The sequence below is a fragment of the Entelurus aequoreus genome, linkage group LG08 (genome assembly GCF_033978785.1).
Source record: "Entelurus aequoreus isolate RoL-2023_Sb linkage group LG08, RoL_Eaeq_v1.1, whole genome shotgun sequence".
Classification (NCBI taxonomy): Eukaryota; Metazoa; Chordata; class Actinopteri; order Syngnathiformes; family Syngnathidae; genus Entelurus; species Entelurus aequoreus.
In genome coordinates this window covers 35,155,203-35,177,750 of record NC_084738.1, presented here as the reverse complement: position 1 = coordinate 35,177,750, position 22,548 = coordinate 35,155,203, and the positions used below count along the sequence as shown (strand labels likewise).

Below are 22,548 nucleotides of genomic sequence, written 5' to 3'. Positions count from 1 at the left end.
AATAAAAATAATCTAAAACTGGTGAAGTTAAATGGAAAATAACTTTAGTATAATCACTGGATACATATAACAATTTAATTAATTTTTTTTCTTTCCATGATGGCAGGTGAGGCCCCGCCTCCCCTGCCTCTAGTGACTGCACGCCACTGATATATATATATATATATATATATGAAATACTTGAATTTCAGTGTTCTGGAGGCTATCCAGTAGATGGCAGTATTGTCCTGTTTAAGAGTGTCACAACATTGCTGTTTACGGCAGACGAACTGCTTTACGGTAGACTAAACGTGACTGCTGTTGTTGTGTGTTGTTACCTCGCTGGGAGGACGTTAACGAAACTGCCTAACAATAAACCCACATAAGAAACCAAGAACTCGCCCTCGATCATTCTACAGTTATAACGTGATTGGGCAGGCACGCTGTTTATATCGTGGGAAAGCGGACGTGAAAACAGACTGTCCCCGCTGTCCCCACTCAGGTCCGCATTGAGCTGGAGGGGGCGTGGCCTCCAGCTGACTTCCGGGAGTTTATCGGGAGAAAATTTCTGCCGGGATGTTATCGGGAGAGGCGCTGAATACCGGGAGTCTCCCGGTAAAACCGGGAGGGTTGGCAAGTATGGTCATCATACATAGACGTTTTCAACCGGAAGTTAAGCGGAAAATTTAAATCTGCACTTTATAAGTTAACCCGGCCGTATTGGCATGTGTTGCACTGTTAAGATTTCATCATTGATATATAAACTATCAGACTGCGTGGTCGGTAGTAGTGGGTTTCAGTAGGCCTTTAAGATTATCAAGAAATATTACAACAAAAATGTTAATTAAACAAGTTTTAAAGAAAAAGAGCATCAGAATTCATCGCAAATGACACGTATCCCCAATTTTGTGACCCATTACCCAAAAAACAACCAAAATGTTTTCTTGTTCAGCAGTGCCAGTATAAAGCAATGTGCTATCTTGCAGTAAAAAACAAAGCTAGTAAATAAAATAACAATTTGACATTGAATCAAACAAACCACAAGGGACTGAATAGTGGAAGGAGTCCTTCTATTACATACAAAATGTAAGAAAATTAAGTTATCAGCAAAGAAAGCTAAGATTTCTGCATATAATGACTCAACTAAATACAAAAATAAACATGCTTTGCATATTTCATTCTGCCAACACCTACTGACACATTCTGACAATTAAAAAAAACCCACTATCCTGTTACAATCCTACTTGAAAACCAATGATAATTACTATAGCGTAACCTACATTTAAATTAGTTTACAAGTGTATATCTTAACTTGGTCTCTCAGGTGCTACCCTCTGCTGCTGCCACCTCGTCCGGACACAAGTGCAATGATTTAAGGATATGCTCCAGTGTCCAGTGCTCTTCCTGTAAGGCATGATCTTCCAAGGTGAACTGACCCTGTTTGGTGCGGATCAGCTCCTTGACGTGAGCACACGAAGAGAGAGCTGCAGCAGGCACACAATATTTATAGGGTTTATTAGTTATCTGGATTAATTCTGCAAATTTAAGGTTTGGAACCAACCTTTTCCCAGGTCATCCACCAAGCTTCTGACATAAAATCCACCTCCACATTCAATATCTGCAATGAAAAATATGTATGTAGCATTAATACATTTGCAATGCTGCTTTAAAGGCGAACAGCACTTTTTTTTTTTTTTTAAGGTATTTTTTTGATCAGGGACAGTCCTAAAAACCCGTTTTGTTGTTGTTTTGCATTCTAATTTTTAATAATCGGCTCGTTGTATGTGGCTAGCAATCCAGCTAATGGGAGCAATCTATTCTGCCTCTATTACTCCAAAAAATGCATTCAAAACCGTCAACAATACTTCTTTTACAGCCGTAACCCAATAATAACCAAGTTGCAGCGACATTGTTATTGTAAGAGCAAACACTGAGGAACAGTTTTTTCAGCGTCGCCTTGCGATGACATGCTGCGGCTTTTGTGTTAGCAGCTGAATTACTTTTGAGTTTGTAATGCACAACAAAATGCGATAGGACAACAATCTGTACTGACTGAAAAAATGGACAATCATATTTAGGGATGATGTTTGATAAGAAATTATCGAGTTCGAGCCTATTATCGAATCCTCTTATCGAACCGATTCCTTATCGATTCTCTTATCGAGTCCAGATAGGTTGTTGTATATGGAAAAAAACACAATATTTGGTTTAACAAAAGCTCACTTTTATTATATAAGAAAAAAATCAAATCTAATAAATAAATATTGACTGTTACCCCCCTAAAAAAATAAAATAAAATAAATAAATATTGACTGTTGTTACCCAAAGTATATTACCGGTAAGTGGAATTTTTCAGAAAAACAAATATATACAGTAACACAAAAACAACCTGTCTCTGTGATCACTATAGGTGTATAAATAATAATATAGTGTTGAATAAAATCAGTCCCCTGGGCACAAAACTGAAAATAATACAGCTCTCCAAAAAGTGCACTTCTGCTGCTATTTGACATAATAGTTTGTTATGATGCTTTGACATTTTTGCACTTTATTTCTTTATTGAAAGAAAATTCTATGAAGAGAAAAGTTGTTTGCAAATGTGGTTACAATGCTAAAAAAAAAAAGAAAAGTTAAAGCTAAAAAAAGAAATACACTTTATTGAGTTAAAATGTTTCTTTATAGGGGGGAAGATGTGATGTTTCATCATAGGGAAAATAACAACTGCACTACCCAGCATGCAACGGGAGTGACGAGCATGCGCGGTAGCCCCGAAAAGTGTTGTTGCACGTCGCCACCCGGCAGCTAAGAATGAAGTTATGAGCACGCTGTGAAAGTAAACGTCAAGAACTCAGCCAACACGCCTCGTCTGCATTATTTATAATTAGACAGACAACACATATACAGTGTGATTTTGTTTTGTTTACAAGGAAAGGAAAACAAAAGTTAAAAAACGGAGATGTGTTGTATATATACATGTATGTGCTGCGGTTGCTTTAAGAACGTTGCGCCAGCTGCCGTAAAGGAGGTGCGTTGCTAGCCTGGTTGCTATGTTTCCGGTTGGTCGTAAAAGTGTTCGTCATGTGTTTGTACCCTGCTCAAATCTCTCAGTAAAGTTATTCATTGGCTTATACCTTTTTGTTTTGAACTTTATTACACCTTGGAGCGCTTTTTCCGGTGCATTGTTTTCCTGCTTTCGCTATCTGCGCCTAATGACTGAGCTATGTGACGTCATTCCTTGTGATGTCACACGGACCATTTCTGGTCGGGACGGGATTCGAATAAAGAACCAACTCTTTTTCTTTACTATAGTGGTCTCGATAACGGGTACCGATTCTCAAAAAGGGATTCGAGTCCGAGGACTCGGTTCTTTTCTTATCGAACAACCGGGAAAACCGGTTTCGAGTATCATCCCTAATCATATTACAGTATCTGTAAAGTATTATTTCATGTTATGTTTGTACACAGCCAGCCGGACAGCGTATGTAGCTGTAATAACAGGCATGATTAAGCATGATCAATATTAAGGGGCGGCGTGGCTCGGTTGGGAGAGTGGCCGTGCCAGCAACCTGAGGGTTCCTGGTTCGATCCCCGGCTTCATAATGATGGTGAATGATAAGCAAATATAAAAAAAAGTGCATAAGCATAAAAAACATTTAAAAAAGCTTCAAAAAACGAATTCTGCATTAAGTACAAACCCAGAGTGAAGAGAGGGGGCTTGAACTCTTCGAGCGTCAACTTGTACACCGTGACAGATCTTGCTGGTTTCGCCTCAACATTGTGACCTTTCTTCAAAAGCACCGACATCCGCTGACCATCTTTTTTCAAAGCAGAGTATCTAAATTGACAAAAACGCTAATAATGTTATCAAACAACACATTTACATCCTGCATCAGTAAAATCCCAAGACACCATTGTTAACTCAAGCTCCAGTCTTTGGTTGCAAACCCACAAACGGCAGGCGTTGGAGACCCAGAATGCTCACGTGCCGTTTAACAAGCACCCACCTCCCAATGCAGGCCATATTTGCGTTATGTCGTAAAATACAAACCGTGCATGCAAGAAAGTGATAAGCTAGTGTTGCAGTAAAACAGCCAAATTAGCTGCTCACGTCTGTCATGTGTAAACAAGCTGACAAATACTGCATGTGTGTACTTGTAATTACATTGATCGGATGTCAAAGAAAATAGGACAACATGTGCATTGAATTCAATTAGGACAGGGTGAAGACTTACAGTGGTGGGACTTGCATGATATCGCCAACAAAACTGTGAAGTTTCTCTTCAATGTCCAACCTGGTAACATGTTCTGCATGAAAACAAACACATAATGTACCGAAAAACAGGCAAACCACACCTGGTACAGATGAATTGATGGGATTTGTGCTTACTAAAGTCTTTCTCTGTGGTAACACTGCCAGTAGCATCAAGAGTGTCCGTTGCTTTTCCCAGCTCCCCTACAGCAGTATATTTCTGAAATTAAAAGGGTACATTAGAAATGGGCATAATTTGTTATTTGTTTGGTTAAATATTGACAGTTAATTGAGTCAAATTTGAGTTAACAACGTACTAGTTACATAGGTGTCAAACTCAAGGCCTGGGGCCACATCTTGACCAATTTTTATTTGGCAATAAGACACTTCGTTGCTAAATGTATTTCAATTTTGACGGGAAAAAAATGTACTGCATGTACCGTATTTTTCGGACTATAAGTCGCAGTTCTTTTCATAGTTTGGCCGGGGGTGCAACTTATACTCAGGAGCGACTTGTGTGTGAAATTATTAACACATTACCGTAAAATATCAAATATTATTATTTAGCTCATTCACGTAAGAGACTAAACGTATAAGATTTCATGGGATTTAGCGATTAGGAGTGACAGATTGTTTGGTAAACGTATAGCATGTTCTATATGTTATAGTTATTTGAATGACTCTTACCATAATATGTTACGTTAACATACCAGGCACGTTCTCAGTTGGTTATTTATGCGTCATATAACGTACACTTATTCAGACTGTTGTTCACTATTCTTTATTTATTTTAAATTGCCTTTCAAATGTCTATTCTTGGTGTTGGGTTTTATCAAATAAATGTCCCCAAAAAATGCGACTTATACACCAGTGCGACTTAGATATGTTTTTTTCCCTTCTTTATTATGCATTTTCGGCAGGTGCGACTTATACTCCGGTGTGACTTATACTCCGAAAAATATGGTAGCTGCAGTTTTACTAAATATTTTTTATTATTTGATGCAACAACCTGTTTCCTTTTCTGTGTGTCATTGTAAACCTTTTTGAATTTTTTTTTTTAAATAAAAAGGTGAACTTTAAAATCTGCTTGACACCTTGACTCATAATTACAAAGCAAGTTTTTCACTAGTTTGTTTGTAAACAATGATGATATTCAACTAAAAGAGAAATTGTATAATATACATGTGGGTGTATTATATATGTTTCGCAGTAACAGGCAGCCCTCTGAGTGCAGCCGTAACTGTGATGTGGCCTCGGATGAAAAATGTATGGAGGAATGTAGTTAATCATAGAACTTGCACCCAATAATATTAAAAAAGTATTGATTTTGAATCGAGAATCGATTCGGAATTAAATCATTATCCCAAGAATTTAATCGAATGGTGCCCAAAGATTCACGGCCCTAGTATGTATATATTTGAGACTATATGTGAATTGAAGTGAATTAGATTTATATAGTGCTTTTTCTCTCGAGAGACTCAAAGCACTTTACATTGTGAACCCCATTATCTAAATTTTTAAGCTACATTTAAACCAGAGTGGGTGGCACTGCAGTCCTCTTGCCCAAGGGCACAGCGGCAGCGACTAAAATGGCAAAAGCTGGAATTCAACCTGGAACCCTCAAGTTGCTGGCTCGGCCACTCTACCATCTGAGCCACACCACCCACAGTAATGTATGTATAATTCAGACCCAGTGTACATTAAAGAAAATCCAAAATAAAGTCAAGTGTACTCCCAATTTAGGCTGCAACGATGGATCGATAAAATCGCTTACTTGGCTTGGAAAAAAAGCTTCCCCTCGCTTAATGAGTATAACTCTAACTACATTAAATTGAACACATCTGGATCTCACACGGTGCCCAAAACTTTAAATATGCGGACATAGTTTTCAGTGGCCACTACAATAGAGCACACATGGGAGCAGTGGTACGTGGGTGCTTATAATCCATCCACCTCACAGGTGTGGCATATCAAGATGCTGATTAAACAACACGATTATTGCACAGGTGCGTCTTAGGCTTCCCACAATAAAAGGCAAGTCTGAAATGGGCAGTTTTATCACACAGCACAATGCCACACATGTCGCAAGTTTTGAGGGAGCGTGCCGTCGGCATGCTGACTGCAGGAATATCCACCAGAGCTGTTGACCGTGAATTGAATGTTCATTTCTCTACCATAAGCCGTCTCAGAGAATTTGGCAGTACATCCAACCGGCCCCAAAATCACGTGTAACCTCACCAGCCCAGGACCTCCACATCCAGCAGGCATATATTATGGACAATGAACGCAAGTGCATTTTATTGATGGCATTTTGAATGCACAGAGACATGACAAGATCCTGAGGCCCATTGTTGTGCCATTCACCCGAGACCATCACCTCATGTTGCAGCACGACAATGCACAAACTCATGTTGCAAGGATCTGTATACAATTCCTGGAAGCTAAAAACATCCCAGTTCTTGCATGGCCAGCATACTCACCGAACATGTCACCCATTGAGCATGTTTGGGATGCTGTTGATTAGCGTATATGACAGAATGTTCCAGTTCCTGCCAATATGCAGCAACTTGGCACAGCCATTGAAGAGGAGTGGACCAACCTTCCACAGGCCGCAATCAATAACCTGATTACCTCTATGCGAAGATGTGTTGCACTGCGCAAGGCAAATAGTGGTCACACCAGATATTGCTTTTCTGACCGCCCTAGACTCCCAAAAAAGCAAAACTGGAAATTTCAGCGTGGCCTTTTATGTGGGCAGCCTAAGGCACGCCTGTGCAATCATGCCGTTTAATCATCATTTTGATATGCCACACTAATGAGGTAAAATGGATTATCTTGGCATAGAAGAAATGCTCACTAACACAGATTTAGACAGATTAGTAAACAATATTTGAGAGGAATAGGTATTTTGTGTATATAGTAGAAGTTTTAGATCTTTGAGTTCATTCAACTCGTGAAAAAGGGGAGCAAAAACAAAAGTGTTGCGTTTATATTTTTGTTCAGTAAAGTTTTTGTAAAACTTTGAATAAGCTACATTATCCTTGCATCCTGGGAACAAACATTTAAATACACCAATAATGAGCAACAAAGTCATGAGAATTATTCAAACTCATGGAACTTATAACCGGAACTGTATGAAACTGCAATGGATGCCGTTAACGGTAATGAACACATAAACATCTCATAAAATCAAGCTAAAGTAAAAATTAGGTGAGTGTCAGCAGCTTTGACTAACCTTGGAACCGGTCAACATTGTGCTGAGCATTTTTGTGCCATTTCCAACACCAACAACTGAAAGAGAGAAAATATTATTACAGCAAATTAGACTACGTTTACACTGCAGGCCAAAGCGTCTCATATCTGATTTTTTCAAAATCAGATTTTTTTCAGCTGACTGTTTACACTGCAAGTAAAATGTGATCTTTATCAGACTCCATTGTAAAAACGCACAGGCCCCAATGTGGCGTCGACGTCACTTGCATCTGCAGTTCGACAAATTGAAAACAAAGGAAGTTGACCGGATTCCGTAAATGAACAAGGAAGTCACTACTACTATATATCATAATACATACAAATATAATATAATGAACTTGCAAAAAGTTCTAAGGAAAACCTTTTTTCACATTGTCATTATGGGGTATTGTGTGGAGAATTTTGAGTACAAAAATGTATTTATTCCATTATGGAATAAGGCTATAAAATAACAAATTGTGGAAAAAGTGAACCACTATGAATACACTCCAGATGCACTGCATATGAAAAACCTTTTTTTTTTTTTTAAAAACTACCAGCAGACAGAAAAAGGCATCAATTCAATTTGTTTTAATCAACTCCTTAAGTCATCCAGCAGCTATAAAATTATAAAAAATTTATTTTTGACAGTCCATATATAGTATGTTGACAAGCACAGCTGCAGCGCAATCGCTTCCTTTCTCACAGGCATACGTGTAACTGTGTCAGTTTGCACATACTTTTCAGACGTGCTAAATACAGATGCAAGAGTGCTCGCAGTTGAGGTTTAATACTCTTGATAAATCACACTGTGTGCTAAATATATTTGCATCTTCTCCTGATATTGTGGGCATTTTGATGATAAGCATATATTCTGCATATTAATGAAGACAGACACACTAAATGGATTGCACACATTTTGCTCACTAAAGAGGCCCAATCCTCTGCACACAAGTTTAGTAGATCAGTGTTGCATGTGCTATCAAGTTTGCACGTGTTTTAGAACATGCAAACCTTTAGTAGATCAGGGGCCTCATGTATTAAACTTGCTTACGCACAAAAACCTGACCTTTATTAATGTATGTAGCCGATCATCCCAACTATTGCAGTCACAATGTGTTCCTGTGACTGTTGCTGAGCACTGGTCAGTGTCAGTCCAAGTAAATTCTCCCAGTCTATAACTGTGGGTAACCCTGGCTGCACATGTATTATTTCTTGTTTTGGTGTCTTCTCTGATTGCCCAGAGGCAGTCAGAGTCAGGAAGGCGGAGTCCTTCTTCCACAGCAGTTGCAAGATGAGAGATGCCAGAAGTCTGGATGACACCAATGGAGGTAGAGATGAATGCAACTGTCCTTGTGCTTCGTTTGCACTACAGTTAAGAACATTGTTTTGACAAATAAAACACATTGCATTGTGGGTCTATTGTAGCATACCAGATGTTAAAGCTTAAAATATTTTTTTCAGCAGTCTTCCCTTCTCTACGTAGACCTGTTGGGTCACACTTTGTGTAGCGATGGCTTTTATCAGTTTAAGGAACTGGTTGTTGTGTTTGTTGCAACTTCCAACATTTTCAAGAAATGCTGTCACAGAAAGCGCTACATAAGCTCTGACAAAAAGCATCAAATGCACAAGTGTTTAGCACAGAGATGTTTGATTTATCGACTTTGAGAGGCTGCTGATGGTTTCCATTTTTTTATCAATTGCAGTTTTACTTTTTTCCGGCCTGCAGCCATTTTGGACAAGGAGGGGGGATGAATTCATCATCCATTTTTGGGTGGAACCACTTGACCTCTCCAGTTTTCCACCCCATCTTCATCTGTTGGGCGCATGTATGTGGCAGCATTAGCAGCATCACAGGTGTAAGCATCCTTTCGTCTGTTCTCTTCTACAGTGGATGCAGGGTCAATGGCAGAAACGTCATAATTTTTTCGATGAAAGAAAGATGGCGAGCAATAAAATGATCCACGCCTGTGGCTAAGTTTTCATGTTTGAAAATACCTTGGTTAATATTTTTTAACTCTGCTTCAACTGTGGCTGAACTTGCAGGGATGATGGTGCCGTGGAATAGTGGCACCATTATTCCTGTCCAGAATGGTAATTTGCAAGTCGTATTATTAGGGGAATAATCTCAGGTAGGAAGTGGATGTTATGGTGATCCCCATCAGCCTTGGCCAGTGACCTGCTCTCCTTACATATTTCAGTTACCCACTGTCAGATGTCAGTCTGGAGCTGAACACATACATCCACTTGTTCCTGTTTTTCACCCTTGTCATTTGGAATGGCGACACACTCTTGTGCAATTTGTGCTTTTGGGTATTTCTTGCACTTTTCTGATGATAAAGGGACTCCAGAACTATCATTACCTTCGGCTTCACTTAACGCCACAATAGTGATAGCACGTAATAGTTATGGCTTGCTCCACAGATTATGATAGAAGCTGTGCTAAAGACCTTACAAAAAATCTTAATCCTATGTGGTTTTTTTCTTCAGGCAGTCCCTGTTGCAAAAACATATTGATGTAGTGTGTAACATCAACCCTGACAAAACAAGGTGGTAGTTTTGCATCTTGTTTACCAAGTAAAAATGTTAAAGCATTCATTGATTTAACTTTTCAGGTCAGGATAAGGATTAGCACCTTCACAAGAGCTCCAAACATGGCCTGAGAAAAATCACTCAACTTCTTTTGGAACAGGTGCACCTGCACGAATCCATTCGGTCAGCCAATGTGCAATGGCATTAACAACATGTTTCTCTGACAGCATTTGCACCTTGGGGAGAGTGCTTTGCTTTGTCCCACCCTGATAAAGGAAGATATGGTTGGATGAGCCATTTGGCCTTGTCAGTTTTCTTACAACTGATCCAGTTGCCTTAAAACATACTTTCTGGTGAGTTTTCTTTATGAAGGTCTTGTACTCATTTGTGTTTGACTCCAGTAGTGACAGAACAATGTCTCTGATACTACCAATATGAGGTGAGCTGCAAGGAATAAATAGGATTTTTGTCACCTAATTCCAAATAATTCCTTTCACGTTTTGCTTTGCGCAAGGTTGCCAAATTGGGCAGATGAGTTGGCTCTAGATTTCCAAAGTTCATAAGCCTTTGTGCCTGTGATGCCATTCAGACATTAGGTTGCATCCAGCCCTTGCACAGTTCTGTGGCTACCTGCACATGCAGGTCTTCAGACAAAAAACGCTTTGAACATCCAGAGTGCAGGGAGTCGTTTGTGTTTTTGCAGCATTTGAATGCCATTGGGCTGTTAATTGCTGTGTCATATGTTGAATGGACATGACCGCAACACTCCTTCCTTACAGTAGCCTTTTATGTCTACATAATTGCTGGTGATTGATGGATAGACCTTGGCTCTTTTGAAAACAAATGTACAGAAACTCTTCACTGCCTACCAAATATGCTCATTAATAACATGAGTACAGGTGCCAGTATCAAGGAAAACAAAAAAGGAATATAGAGTTTAACTCAAATTATAACAGCACAATCGATAGTTTGTGCCACGTTTGTGCTGCACAAACAAATGAGACTATTTTAACAGAGTTTTGCGAGGGGCCAACTTGAAAATTCCCTACATCACAATAACTCGCCCTCTACTCAATTGTATACTGTTTAATAGAAGTTTCTGGGTTTAATAAATTGTAAGGTTTCCTCATAAACTCTAAAAAATATTACAAAAAATTTAAATAAAAACTATTCTGGGCTTTCATGTAGCTTATAGTGTTTTTCAAGCTTGCTGACATAATTTCGTCCTTGATGTTACAGAAAGTATGAGAATGTATGAGCTGCTGCCTGCTTGTCTTTACTTATTGTATAAGAGTCCTACTTGTCAACATATTTACACATTTGGATTTTTGACAGAGATATATTTTCTGTTGTCTTTATGTCCTTCCATCTCTGTCACGTTATTTGATAGAATCATGCAACTAGAATCTCACGACTCTCCTTTAATGAACCCACGCTCGGTGTGTTGCGACGTAGGCTTGTCGAGCGACTCGATCGCTGCAGTAGCAAAAACAAAACGGGAACAGGAAGACACCAGGAAAAAAAGGACAAAAACAAGATTTCCTGGAAAAAAAGGCAACCAGCACTGCATTAAAGAAGAGAAAAGGGGGGACGTGAATAAGCATGCTGTTAGCCATTTGTGTCAACATGTTGAAATTACATACGAGTTGACTGGCCCATTAGGATGTTTCAAAGTGTAAAATACGATCTGCATTGAAAACGGAATATTTTATTTTGAAAGTAAACCGGATTGTTTATTTTTGGTTTGTGCATGACCATCTGTCCAGATTTTAGCCAAATTGACCGGATTTGTTGCGGCGTTTGGCAAATATAGAAGCTTTGTGTATTTTTAGCGCTGGAATGCGTAACAGTAACAGCATGTCGGTAAAGTTCCGCAGGCGGTGGAAACGGACACGTTGACTTGAGTAAAAATGGAAAGAGTCACCTGCCGTGCGGGTGCCGTTCCGCGGTTGTTTCGCATTTAGTGGAAATCCGGGGCTAATTGAATATTTACTATAAAAACACAGACAAAATGTAAGTATATTCAATATTTCAGAATAATTAGCACTAATAGAGTAATACTGGTGTAAATTTAACTTATTCTGATTCTCATTGTACCTTATAACTGCTACCAATTACTGTTTTCTTGATTGAATAATAATAATAATAATAATAATAATAATAATCTTTGAAAAGAACTAGAAATGTCCGATAATATCGGACTGTCAATATTATCGGCCGATAAATGCTTTAAAATGTAATATCGGAAATTATCGGTATCGGTTTCAAAAAGTAAAATTTATGATTTTTTCAAACGCCGCTGTACGGAGTGGTACACAGACGTAAGGAGAAGTACAGAGCGCCATAAACGTTAAAGGCACTACCTTTGCGTGCCGGCCCAATTATATAATATCTACGACTTTTCACACACACAAGTGAATGCAAGTCACACTTGGTCAACAGCCATACAGGTCACACTGAGGGTAGCCGTATAAACAACTTTTAACACTGTTACAAATATGCGCCACACTGTGAACCCACACCAAACAAGAATGACAAACACATTTTGGGAGAACATCCGCACCGTAACACAACATAAACACAACAGAACAAATACCCAGAACCCCTTGCAGCACTAACTCTTCCGGGACGCTACAATATACAGCCCCTGCTACCCCCTACCCTCCCACCTCAACCCCGCCCACCTCAACCTCCTCAAGCTCTCTCAGGGAGAACATGTCCCAAATTCCAAGCTGTTGTTTTGAGGCATGTTTAAAAAAAAAAGCACTTTGTGACTTCAATAATAAATATGGCAGTGCCATGTTGGCATTTTTTTCCATAACTTGAGTTGATTTATTTTGGAAAACCTTGTTACATTGTTTAATGCATCCAGCGGGGCATCACAACAAAATTAGGCATAATAATGTGTTAATTCCACCACTGTATATATCGGTATCGGTTGATATCGGAATCGATAATTAAGAGTTGGACAATATCGGAGTATCGGATATCGGCAAAAAAGCCATTATCGGACATCTCTAAAAAGAACAGATCCTCAAATTCAGCTCCCTTCAAACAGGCATAAATCCCATCTCTTCAAATAGCTAGAGGTGACGTCATCATAAAGCGTCTTGAGGGTGATGACGCCAGTGATTGAACCCAAGTTTAACAGTAACACCTGCACGTAAAACAGAGAAAGAGTGCTCACCCAACACTCCGCTGGCAGCGCTGTCGAGTGTTCCTCCGTGGCCCATTTTAAGACTCTGTTTCTTCCTCTTCCTCGGGTTCGCGTTCTTCACGCCAGCTTCTATAAGAGAAATAGAGCATCAGCGCGTTTGCCTTCACAAACAAGTCATGTGATTACTCTGTTACCCCGCGTTACCCTTCAGCAAAACTTCTTTGAGATTATTCAAGACATCTGCAGAGGTCGGTCCCTGCTTCTTATAGATTGCAAACAGTCCATGCAGGGACTGCAGTTTGGATAGTGAACTGGTAAGTGACGGCGCTGCGCTGCTTCCAGCCATGCTTGTTGGAGCAACTATCTTCCTCTTTGAGGCCAACTCCTCCTCCGTAGCTCATCTGTAATTCATTTACCGCCACCTGCTGGTGGAACATTGACAACGTAATACTTCGTGCCAAAGCAAGAAAGGCAGAATATAATGAAATATATTCATCAAAAAAATCTTTCAAATTAGGTTTTGTTTCACAATACCTTCTCTGTTGTCTTTCTTTTTTAATTCATGTAAAAGGAAGCCGATAAACCACTGAGCGTACGAGACTACATTGACCAGAATGCTTCACAGTGAACTACACTTCCTGGTTACGCTTGGCTTACTTTTGTTGTCAACTGTGTTTGGTGCAAGAGTAATAACTGTCTGAACATACTGTAGACTCTGTAAGGTAAGTTCTCATTTTGTTAACCATATATTTAGTGGATTATTTTAAATGTTATGCAAAGTGTTGTTTTTTCTCCCAAGCAAGTTGAAGAATAGCTAGCTAGCATGTAGCTACCGGTGTGCTCGTATCTGAATAAAAAAACATACATACATACATACATGGTGAACATTATAACAATCTAAGTTGTTTGTTTGTTTACCTTAAATTGCATTTGGGACATCTGATCCGAATAATTTTGAATTTTTTCCCCTCAATTTGATGGTACACATTTGTTGTGAAAATAACGATTTAGTTTAATGCAGCATGTATTTTATTTAAAACAATGTGTTGTTGAACATAAGTAAATTCCAATTACATATTTATGCATTAAGATAATATTCGTTGAAAAAAAAAAAAATTCGACTTCCTGAACTATCTGTTTCTTCACATGTAGTTTGTAGTTATACATCACCCATCAATCGGCCTTGATTATATGCAAGTATATGTATTATCTACTAAAATAAGAGTGTATTAATCGGAGATATTAAAAAAATATATACATATAGAAGGTTTATGGCATAAGTTTGGTGCGGAAGCAAATGTGTTTTGTTTACTGTGCGAAAGAAATACAGAACTAGTACATGTAGAAAAATATATTCCTACATACCACAATGTAAATGATCTGTAATTATTTATTAGTGCCCTTCTTATCTACCTCTTGTCCCGTTTGGGGTCGCAGGGGGTGCTGGAGCCTATCTCAGCTGCATTCGGGCGGAAGGCGGGGTACACCCTGGACAAGTCGCCACCTCATCGTAGATAAAGTGAACATGCTACAGCTATTACAAATGTATAATTATCAATCCATCCATTTTGTACCGCTTGTCCCGTTCAGGGTCGCGGGGGTGCTGGAGCCTATCTCAGCTGCATTCGGGCGGAAGGCGGGGTACACCCTGGACAAGTCGCCACCTCATCGCAGATAAAGTGAACATGCTACAGCTAATACAAATTTATCATTAATTGAAATTAATTAAAAATCCCCTGAAGAGCAGAGAAACCTGCGAAACAGGCTTGCAGGGATGAAATAGCCTCTGTTTTTTTTCCTGACCTAACGTATATTCCGCTCTACAGAGCACTGTATAACGGATAAACCACAGAAACCTCGACTATATCATTCATTATATATGTGAACCTTAAAAGTGATTTTTGTTCATGACCGTGCTTTTAAAATGTATAACCAATATCTGCAGTATTCATACAGACAATATCATGTTTGTTTAAAATTATTCATTTAATTCTTTGTTTTCTACCATTTTCTTGCCATTTTTTGTCAGTGTTTGGGTTTGGATGAAGATGTGTCCTGTGTCTCATGTGAAGAAGAAAAGATAAGACAAGTGTGTCAAAATGGAGGCTTTCAGGCAGACATACTTACGCCTGTGTAAAGAAGGAGCTTTGGAGCCCCAGGAAAGCGTCATGGTCAGGTTGCAGGAGTGCCGGGCTTCCCGCTTGGATTTAAGCGGACTGAGTCTGTCTAAGGATACCTGCACGATGCTTGCCCGGGCCTTCCAAAAAGATACTTTCTTTTCTGATGTGTCTCTCAGTGACTGCATGCTCAGTGAGGAAGGTCAGTAGAAGCCAAATGTAAAGCAAACATTGTGAATGTATTTAATGGAGAGCCTGTCTAACAATAAGCTTTCTTAATATGTTTTGTTGACTTATTGGCCTGAATACATTTAAATCTGCTTAAAATTGCACCCTCTAACTGTCTTTGATTGAAGCAATTCACTGCAGGTGACAAAATAGCATGTTTGTACTTGTTTACTGTAGTACTCTGTGGTAGGCGTAAGTATTGCATGTGTAAAATGTTCTCTACATCGGCACATGTATAACAGCGTTTTTGTTGCATGTGTGTTTACTTGTAGGAGCCATCATTTTCCTGACTGACCTTATTCACAATACAACTGTTAAAGCCCTGGATCTAAAGGTAACTCATAACAATGTAATACAAAGTTTATTGTCAATACACAGTAAGAAACATGTATCCCTGTACATGAAATTCTTACTTGCTGTGCTCAGAATGCCGCGTAGTGTACATTTCAACTAAAAATAATAATAAAAAGTACAAGAAAATACAGCATACAATATTTACACAATCAAAAAATAGTGCAAATGGGAGCTGTGCAATTATGTGCAATTGAGCTGATACACATGAAATGTCCAGTGTTATGAAGTGGTTTGTCATTCATTTTTTGTTCATTCTAAAAACTAACATCATTCAGATAAATCTTGAAGTTACATTATTTGATGAACATTTTTATTCACAGGGAAATAACCTGAAATCAGCTGGGGCAGAGGTGTTGGGAAAATTGTTGACACGCAATAAGACTCTTATTAGGTGAGAACTATTTTCTGTAATACACCATTATGCAAGTGTTTTAAATTAAATATTGATTATTTTAAAATACAGAGATGGTTGTGTGATTACCCCCGATTTTAGATATACAGTATTTGTTTGAAAATTGTGTTGTGTACTGGTACTTACGATTGAAATGTATTACCAGTATTTATAGCCACAAATAGAAAAAGTGAAGGATGCAGGGGGTCAACGTAGATACATTTTGTACAATAAAGAGGTAAAAACCAATCCAATAGGTCAATATATATTAAGGTATCTAAATAAACCATTCACATATTTGCTTTGTGTTTTAGGCAACAAAGCAAAATAGTGTAATATCGAATAACATATTTAATCAATAATTTATAAATGTTGGTTTTACAACATGTCGAGGGCCAATAAAAAAAACAACCCACTTGACGAATATGGCCCTGAGGCTGCACTTTAGACACCCCTGCCTCACTGTATGTATGGCCTAATAAGGACTGATGGCTTCCTCCCACAATGCAAACAACCTGCTTGTTAGGTGCCTGTGAATATTTTCATTCATTCAGGTCATTGTATTTTCAGGGCTTTATGAATCCATCGCAAATAGACTGCTCAGATTGTCATGGAAGTCATCAGTTCATGCTCACAGACTTAGATAGGACATATCTAGTCTGAGTCCTAGCAGAGGTCTTATATCATTGTACCTTAACAACCACAGTAAAGTGAAACAACCTTTGTCTGGGCATGTCCCCTCATGTAGAGAAAAAATACTTTGGATCCTGCACCAGGCCCTCAGATTCGAGCTGTCCTACCTCATAAGTCTGTAAGCATGAACTGATAAAGTTAATCGAAGTTAAGATAAGTGTTGGTTATTGAATGCTAGAGTTGCATACACTGCCAATCATTTTGCTAAAAAGACAAAAATATGTTGACAGGTTAGTACTGGACTGGAATGCACTTGGAGTGTGGGACAAAGCCTTCACTATTTTTTGTGAAGGTCTGGGCTCCAACGGTGCACTGACACATCTTGACCTGTGTAACAATCAGATCAACCATCAAGGAACGTTGGAGCTTGCTGAGGCACTCAAACGCAACAGCACGCTGAAGGTGCTAGGTGAGACACACCGACCTTAAAACATCTATCCATTTTCTACTGCTTTTCCCTCGCGGGGTTGCGAGGGTGCTTAGACTTAGACTTAGACTTAGACAAACTTTAATGATCCACAAGGGAAATTGTTCCACACAGTAGCTCAGTTACAAAGGATGGAAAGGATAATGCAGATATAAAGTAGACTAAAAATGTATCGTAGTAGCAATATAGAATATAACATATATGTAATATTTACATATTATATATACGGTATATGATGTATACTGATACCGATACAGCTGGAGCCTATCCCAGCGGCACTCGTACTGTAATATATTGCCCATCCGTTTTCTACCGCTTGTCCCTTTCGGGGTACTGTAATATGTTGTTCAAAAATATTATATACAATTTGCTATATAGTTTAGTTTTATTTTCACAGCCCTCATGTTCACTTCGGAATCACCTTTTAATCACATGAATAAACAAGGTAACTACCTCTACTAGCAGCCATAGTGACCCTGGACTATGGTAGGCCTTAAAGGGGAACTTCACTTTTTTTGGACTTTTGCCTATCGTTCACAATCATTATAAGTTACCTAAACTTCAGTCTTGCTTTTAAATGTTTAGATTTTTGAGGACGTTATAACATAACTACAAAACGGAACGAAAGTAGGCTACCTGTGCTGCCCGGTCAGAATTTATTGTGCACCTGCAGCTAGTGTGCCGTGAACGCACAGCGGTGTGTTATTACAGCTTTGGCATAACAGCGGAGAAAATTAAACAAAAGCCCACAGCAAAGCGAATGACTTGCATAAGATGATGGGTAAGTGCAAGTTCAACAATGTATGGCTGCAGAACGATCCATTTAATGCATGCTTGAAGCCGGTGGATGGAAACAAATAAAGTGTTTAGAATCCGGATGTGGAGGAGGGAAGCATTTATAAACATTGCGCTGAAAGTAAATGGAATGATAATGTAAAAGTGTCAAAAGATGCTGAAAGTATACAAGGATGAACTTAACCCCCCCCAAATGAGTGTTTTGTGGGTCAAGTGGCGCCAATTGCCGAAGGAGATCAAAATGAGATGTTTACTAGTGAAATCATACCATTACATACAGTAAGCACATTTTAATTTCTCTGTGGGAGTAGTGTACTCAGCTGTAAAACTATTAAGAAAATATAATTTTTATATATTATTTCTATTATTTATGCCAATATTTTCAGGTCAGCTTCTCATGCCTAATATTTTCTCTAAGTTTATCCAGCAACTGACATTAAAAACTATAAAGGTCATCTGTTTAGTGTTTACACTTAATTTATGGTTGGGTGAGGAAGGCAAGAAGGATTTGCGAATGTCATCTTGTCATACTTAAATAAAAACTAGTCCTTGTTTATTAGCAAGATATTTTCAAAAAATCAAACAAAACAGGTAAAAAGGTGTTCATACATACCAGATACAAAATGAGCTGAGCAAATTTAAATCTTATCCACATTATTGACATCCAAATTCTATTTGAGACGTGCAAGCCATAATCACCTTCTTTCTCTCTTTTTTCACAACTTTGTGCAGATACTGTAGCGATACTGTGGATGTTTTAATCTGTTTGCTCAATTATGACAGCTGAAAAAACACTGCAAAAGTTGACCATTTAGTTTTAGCAGAGATGCTAACAGTCCCTCTCACAGACAATATATTGTTGTGCTTTCCTCAACCATTGCTTATGTCTGGTTGTTGTTGTTGTTACATTAAAACTTTTAATATGAAGCACACTGCACCTTTTGCAAGAAAACACTTATATGTCAAATCTGAAAAACGGTTGTTATATTTGCTCATATTTTTTTCAAGTAGTTTACAATAGAGAGGTTTTTGGTGTATTTAGTTAGTTTACCCATTTTATTTTCCAATGTGAAAGAGCAGTGAATGAAATCATATACTTACAATTCGTTCTGCCCCTCTGATTTTTTTTTGTCTTTGTACTTTTTGTTCGTATAGATGTGAAATGGTCTTAAATTATGGTCTTTAAAAAGTCTTAAATTTGACTTGTTGAAACATGCAGAGACCCTGTTCTCACCATTTCCAGGTCTAAAATGGCTGTCAAAGTTGACCACGTATCGGTTTATGGCCACAACCTTCTACTATATTGGGGAGAGGCATGATTTATAATGTAGAATTAACATTCACCAGCTCAAAAGAGTTACCTCTTTGTGATCAATGCGCCGCTAAAAGTTGGTCCTTATCTTTATCGCTTGTAATAACAATATCACTAATACTTGGTCAATATTCAGGTCACAAAATGTAAATGTAGTATTGTTGGCGCTTTTTGGGTGTTTTTTTTTTATCTGGATTTTATGGGTGCAATAGACACAATGACATCACGACTCCCATTAGCTTAGTTGTTAGCTGACTTTGCTAGCATTTATTTAGAATGAATTTTATAAAAATACATTTGTGTTCTTGTCTTACTTAAGGATTGTGAATGATAGGCAAAATTCCAAAAATGTGTAGTTCCCCTGTAAGTCATTAAAAATGTAAAATATTATGTAAAAAGGAAATATTTTGACACTATTTAGTTAAATTGGCCCTAGTGTGTGAATGTGAGTGTGAATGTTGTCTGTCTATCTGTGTTGGCCCTGTGATGAGGTGGCGACTTGTCCAGGGTGTACCCCGCCTTCCGCCCGAATGCAGCTGAGATAGGCTCCAGCACCCCCCGCCACCGCGAACGGGACAAGTGGTAGAAAATGGATGGATGGATGGAGTTCCCTAGGAGATTGTCAGAGACACTTAAGCTTGCTTAAGAGAAGTTGCCCTTTGTGTTACCCAATGTGTTTGTTGTGCTGTAATTTTTGTGTTTGAATGCCATGCACGTTCTTGTAGTTAGTGTCTCGTGGGAGATCGGCATATGTTTACATTTTAGCTGCTGCAGTTACGCTAAACCAGTGATTGTCAAACGGTGATACGGGTACCACCAGTGGTACGGTACGCAGGCTCTATCGAGTTGCATGCCAAAGAATCACCTAATTGTATATTGTAATTTTAGTTTTATTTTCCTATATTCAAACACAGTGTTACTATTCAAACTGTGTATTGTTACAATATACTTGATAAATAAACCTCTGCCTTGTTTTTAATGAAAACTTAGGCCGACCACAATGCTGTATTTTAATGTTGGTCATTGTGGTGGTACTTGGAGAGCCATGTGTTTTCTGAGGTGGTAATTGGTAAAAAGGTTTGAGAACCACTGCACTAAACTAAGCTAAATCGAGGGCCGGGGGCCGTTAGTTGGTGACCCCTGATGTAGACCAAATACAATTAACTTTTTCACAAAACTTTGTTGATCAGTCTGAACCTGCAGATGGAGAGATTTATTTTCACAATTTGATGTCATAATACCGTATCAATGAAACTTTAACCATAACCATTTTGGACATGGTAGAGGTCTTTGCTCTACAGAATGACATAATTTTACAATATACATTTCCAGTCAGAAGTTTACGTACATTCATCATGGGAACTAATGTCCCTCAATTTTGGTGTCATGATCCCACACGACAGTTTGGACTTTATTTTCCTGTGTTTAGTATCACTTCCTGTCCCGGTGCTGTTGTTTTGTCAATATATTCTGTTTGGTCTCTGTGTTTTGCACCATTCTACTTTCTGTTCCTTGTCTTGCCAGCACACCTGTTCCCCATTGATTAGTTATATTTAGTTCCACATTGTCCCCGTGCTGTTCTTCTTAATGCCAAAGTGTTCTGTTGCTATCTAGCTTCCTGCTAGAAGTGTGCTACATTTCTTCTGCCGTGTGTCTAATTCAACAACTTTCTACCTGCTTGTCTCTTCTCCATCCTGGGATCACGACAACAGTCGACATGCGACATTGTCGCATTTGGGCTTTTGAAGATTTACTTTAATTGTTCGTTTTCTTGGGTGGAATTATACAATGTACACGCAGTTATTTTAAAAAAAATAACACTTGTGCACAACTTTGAATTTTTTGCTATTTTATTTCATTTTCAACTCCACCAGAGCCTTCTGTCACCATCAACAAGCTTCTTGCATAATTCTGCCTGAATATTTGACCACTCTTTTTAGCAACATTAGTTCATTTAAATAGTTTGGGTAAATTGTGTGTGAATGGATGTCTGTCTGTGTTGGCCCTGCGATGAGGTGGGGACTTGTCCTGGGTGTACCCTGTCTTCCGTCCGAGTGCAGCTCGGATAGGCTCCAGCACCTGAAAGGGACAAGCGTTAGAAAATGGATGGATGGGTTCCTGACACTGACAGGGCTTTTAAGCATAGTCTGTTGAATAGAGCTGATGTCAGGGCTTTGGTAAGGCCATTCCATATCCTTAAAGCTAGCCTGCTTCATCAATTCCAAAAACCATATTTTTTTTTGGGGGGGGGGGGGGGGGTCATCGCCCTGCAGGAACACCTGATTTTGTCGTTTCAGCCATCAGTTTGTCGATTTAACGTAAAGTTTAATCATTTTGAAGTAGTTCTTTATGATTCCAACCAGTACAACTGAGAGCAAAATATCCCCAGAACATGATGTTACTACCACCGTTCTTCACAGCTGATCCAATGCTCTTAGGATTGACAACCTTATAACTTTACTGATCTAAGCCCACTTTGTGTAATTATGGCCAAAAACCTTCATCTTTGTTTCATATTCTCACTGTGAACAGATCTGAGATGGAACAATATTGGTCTTCTGGGAGGCAGGTACCTTTTAGCTGCTCTGCAGAACAACCACAGTATAGAGCAATTGGAGCTGGCAGGAAACAACATACCCAGTGATACACTCAAGGCACTCGGTATGTCTGATTAAACTTGCTTTCTATATGTGTTTTGTTCTTGTTTTGTTACTCTTGCCTTTTTTTTTTTACCTTTGTACTATTGTACCAAAGTAACAAGTATCGGATGATATCTGCTCGCATAAGCGCCGATGCATACATTCCTCTTGACTTGTGCAAAACTGGAGCGCCAGCACAAGCACACTTATTGATCTTTTCTTGTATTTTAGTGAAGTCATTTACAAAAGGTAAACATGGTATGCTATATATATGCTACCAGGAGCTAGCAGCTACACAACAGCTAAGCACACAATAACTCACAATCTACACATACGTAATAAGTGTCCTTAATACTGTAGTCTAAAAAATTACTTTTGTCAACACAAACAAGTATCAAATAATTATAGTTGCATATTATTACTTGCAGATATGTCTCCAAGACA

At 38.7% G+C, this 22,548-nt stretch overlaps 2 protein-coding genes and 1 long non-coding RNA gene across 5 annotated transcripts in view; 2 read left to right on the top strand and 1 right to left on the bottom strand.

Annotated features, from left to right (window-relative positions):
* Window positions 1-819: 819 nt before the first annotated feature.
* Window positions 820-13,546, bottom strand: trub1 (TruB pseudouridine (psi) synthase family member 1). Its single transcript, XM_062056375.1, has 8 exons — window positions 13,353-13,546; window positions 13,179-13,277; window positions 7,464-7,519; window positions 4,367-4,448; window positions 4,212-4,284; window positions 3,675-3,814; window positions 1,541-1,597; window positions 820-1,463 (listed from the first exon to the last, which is right to left on the bottom strand). The coding sequence occupies exons 1-8, from the start codon at window positions 13,492-13,494 to the stop codon at window positions 1,300-1,302; spliced, it is 813 nt and encodes a 270-aa protein (XP_061912359.1). The 5' UTR covers window positions 13,495-13,546; the 3' UTR covers window positions 820-1,299.
* On the top strand, window positions 9,299-10,151 carry LOC133655079 (uncharacterized). The gene is made up of 3 exons (XR_009826938.1): window positions 9,299-9,318; window positions 9,950-10,009; window positions 10,075-10,151. It is a non-coding gene; the product is annotated as an uncharacterized LOC133655079 (long non-coding RNA).
* The window catches only part of lrrc45 (leucine rich repeat containing 45), a 23,827-nt gene continuing 14,445 nt past the window's right edge, over window positions 13,167-22,548 (top strand). Inside the window, exons 1-9 of one of the 3 annotated variants that reach the window (XM_062056373.1) lie at window positions 13,167-13,462; window positions 13,720-13,870; window positions 14,586-14,667; window positions 14,739-14,827; window positions 15,178-15,467; window positions 15,766-15,827; window positions 16,168-16,238; window positions 17,162-17,340; window positions 21,998-22,126. In XM_062056373.1, coding sequence (XP_061912357.1) covers window positions 15,248-15,467; window positions 15,766-15,827; window positions 16,168-16,238; window positions 17,162-17,340; window positions 21,998-22,126 — 661 coding nt within the window. In that variant the 5' untranslated portion in view covers window positions 13,167-13,462; window positions 13,720-13,870; window positions 14,586-14,667; window positions 14,739-14,827; window positions 15,178-15,247. Of the gene's footprint in view, window positions 13,463-13,719; window positions 13,871-14,585; window positions 14,694-14,738; window positions 14,828-15,177; window positions 15,468-15,765; window positions 15,828-16,167; window positions 16,239-17,161; window positions 17,341-21,997; window positions 22,127-22,548 lie in introns of all 3 variants that reach the window. The other 2 variants (XM_062056374.1, XM_062056372.1) reach the window with 2 other exon arrangements.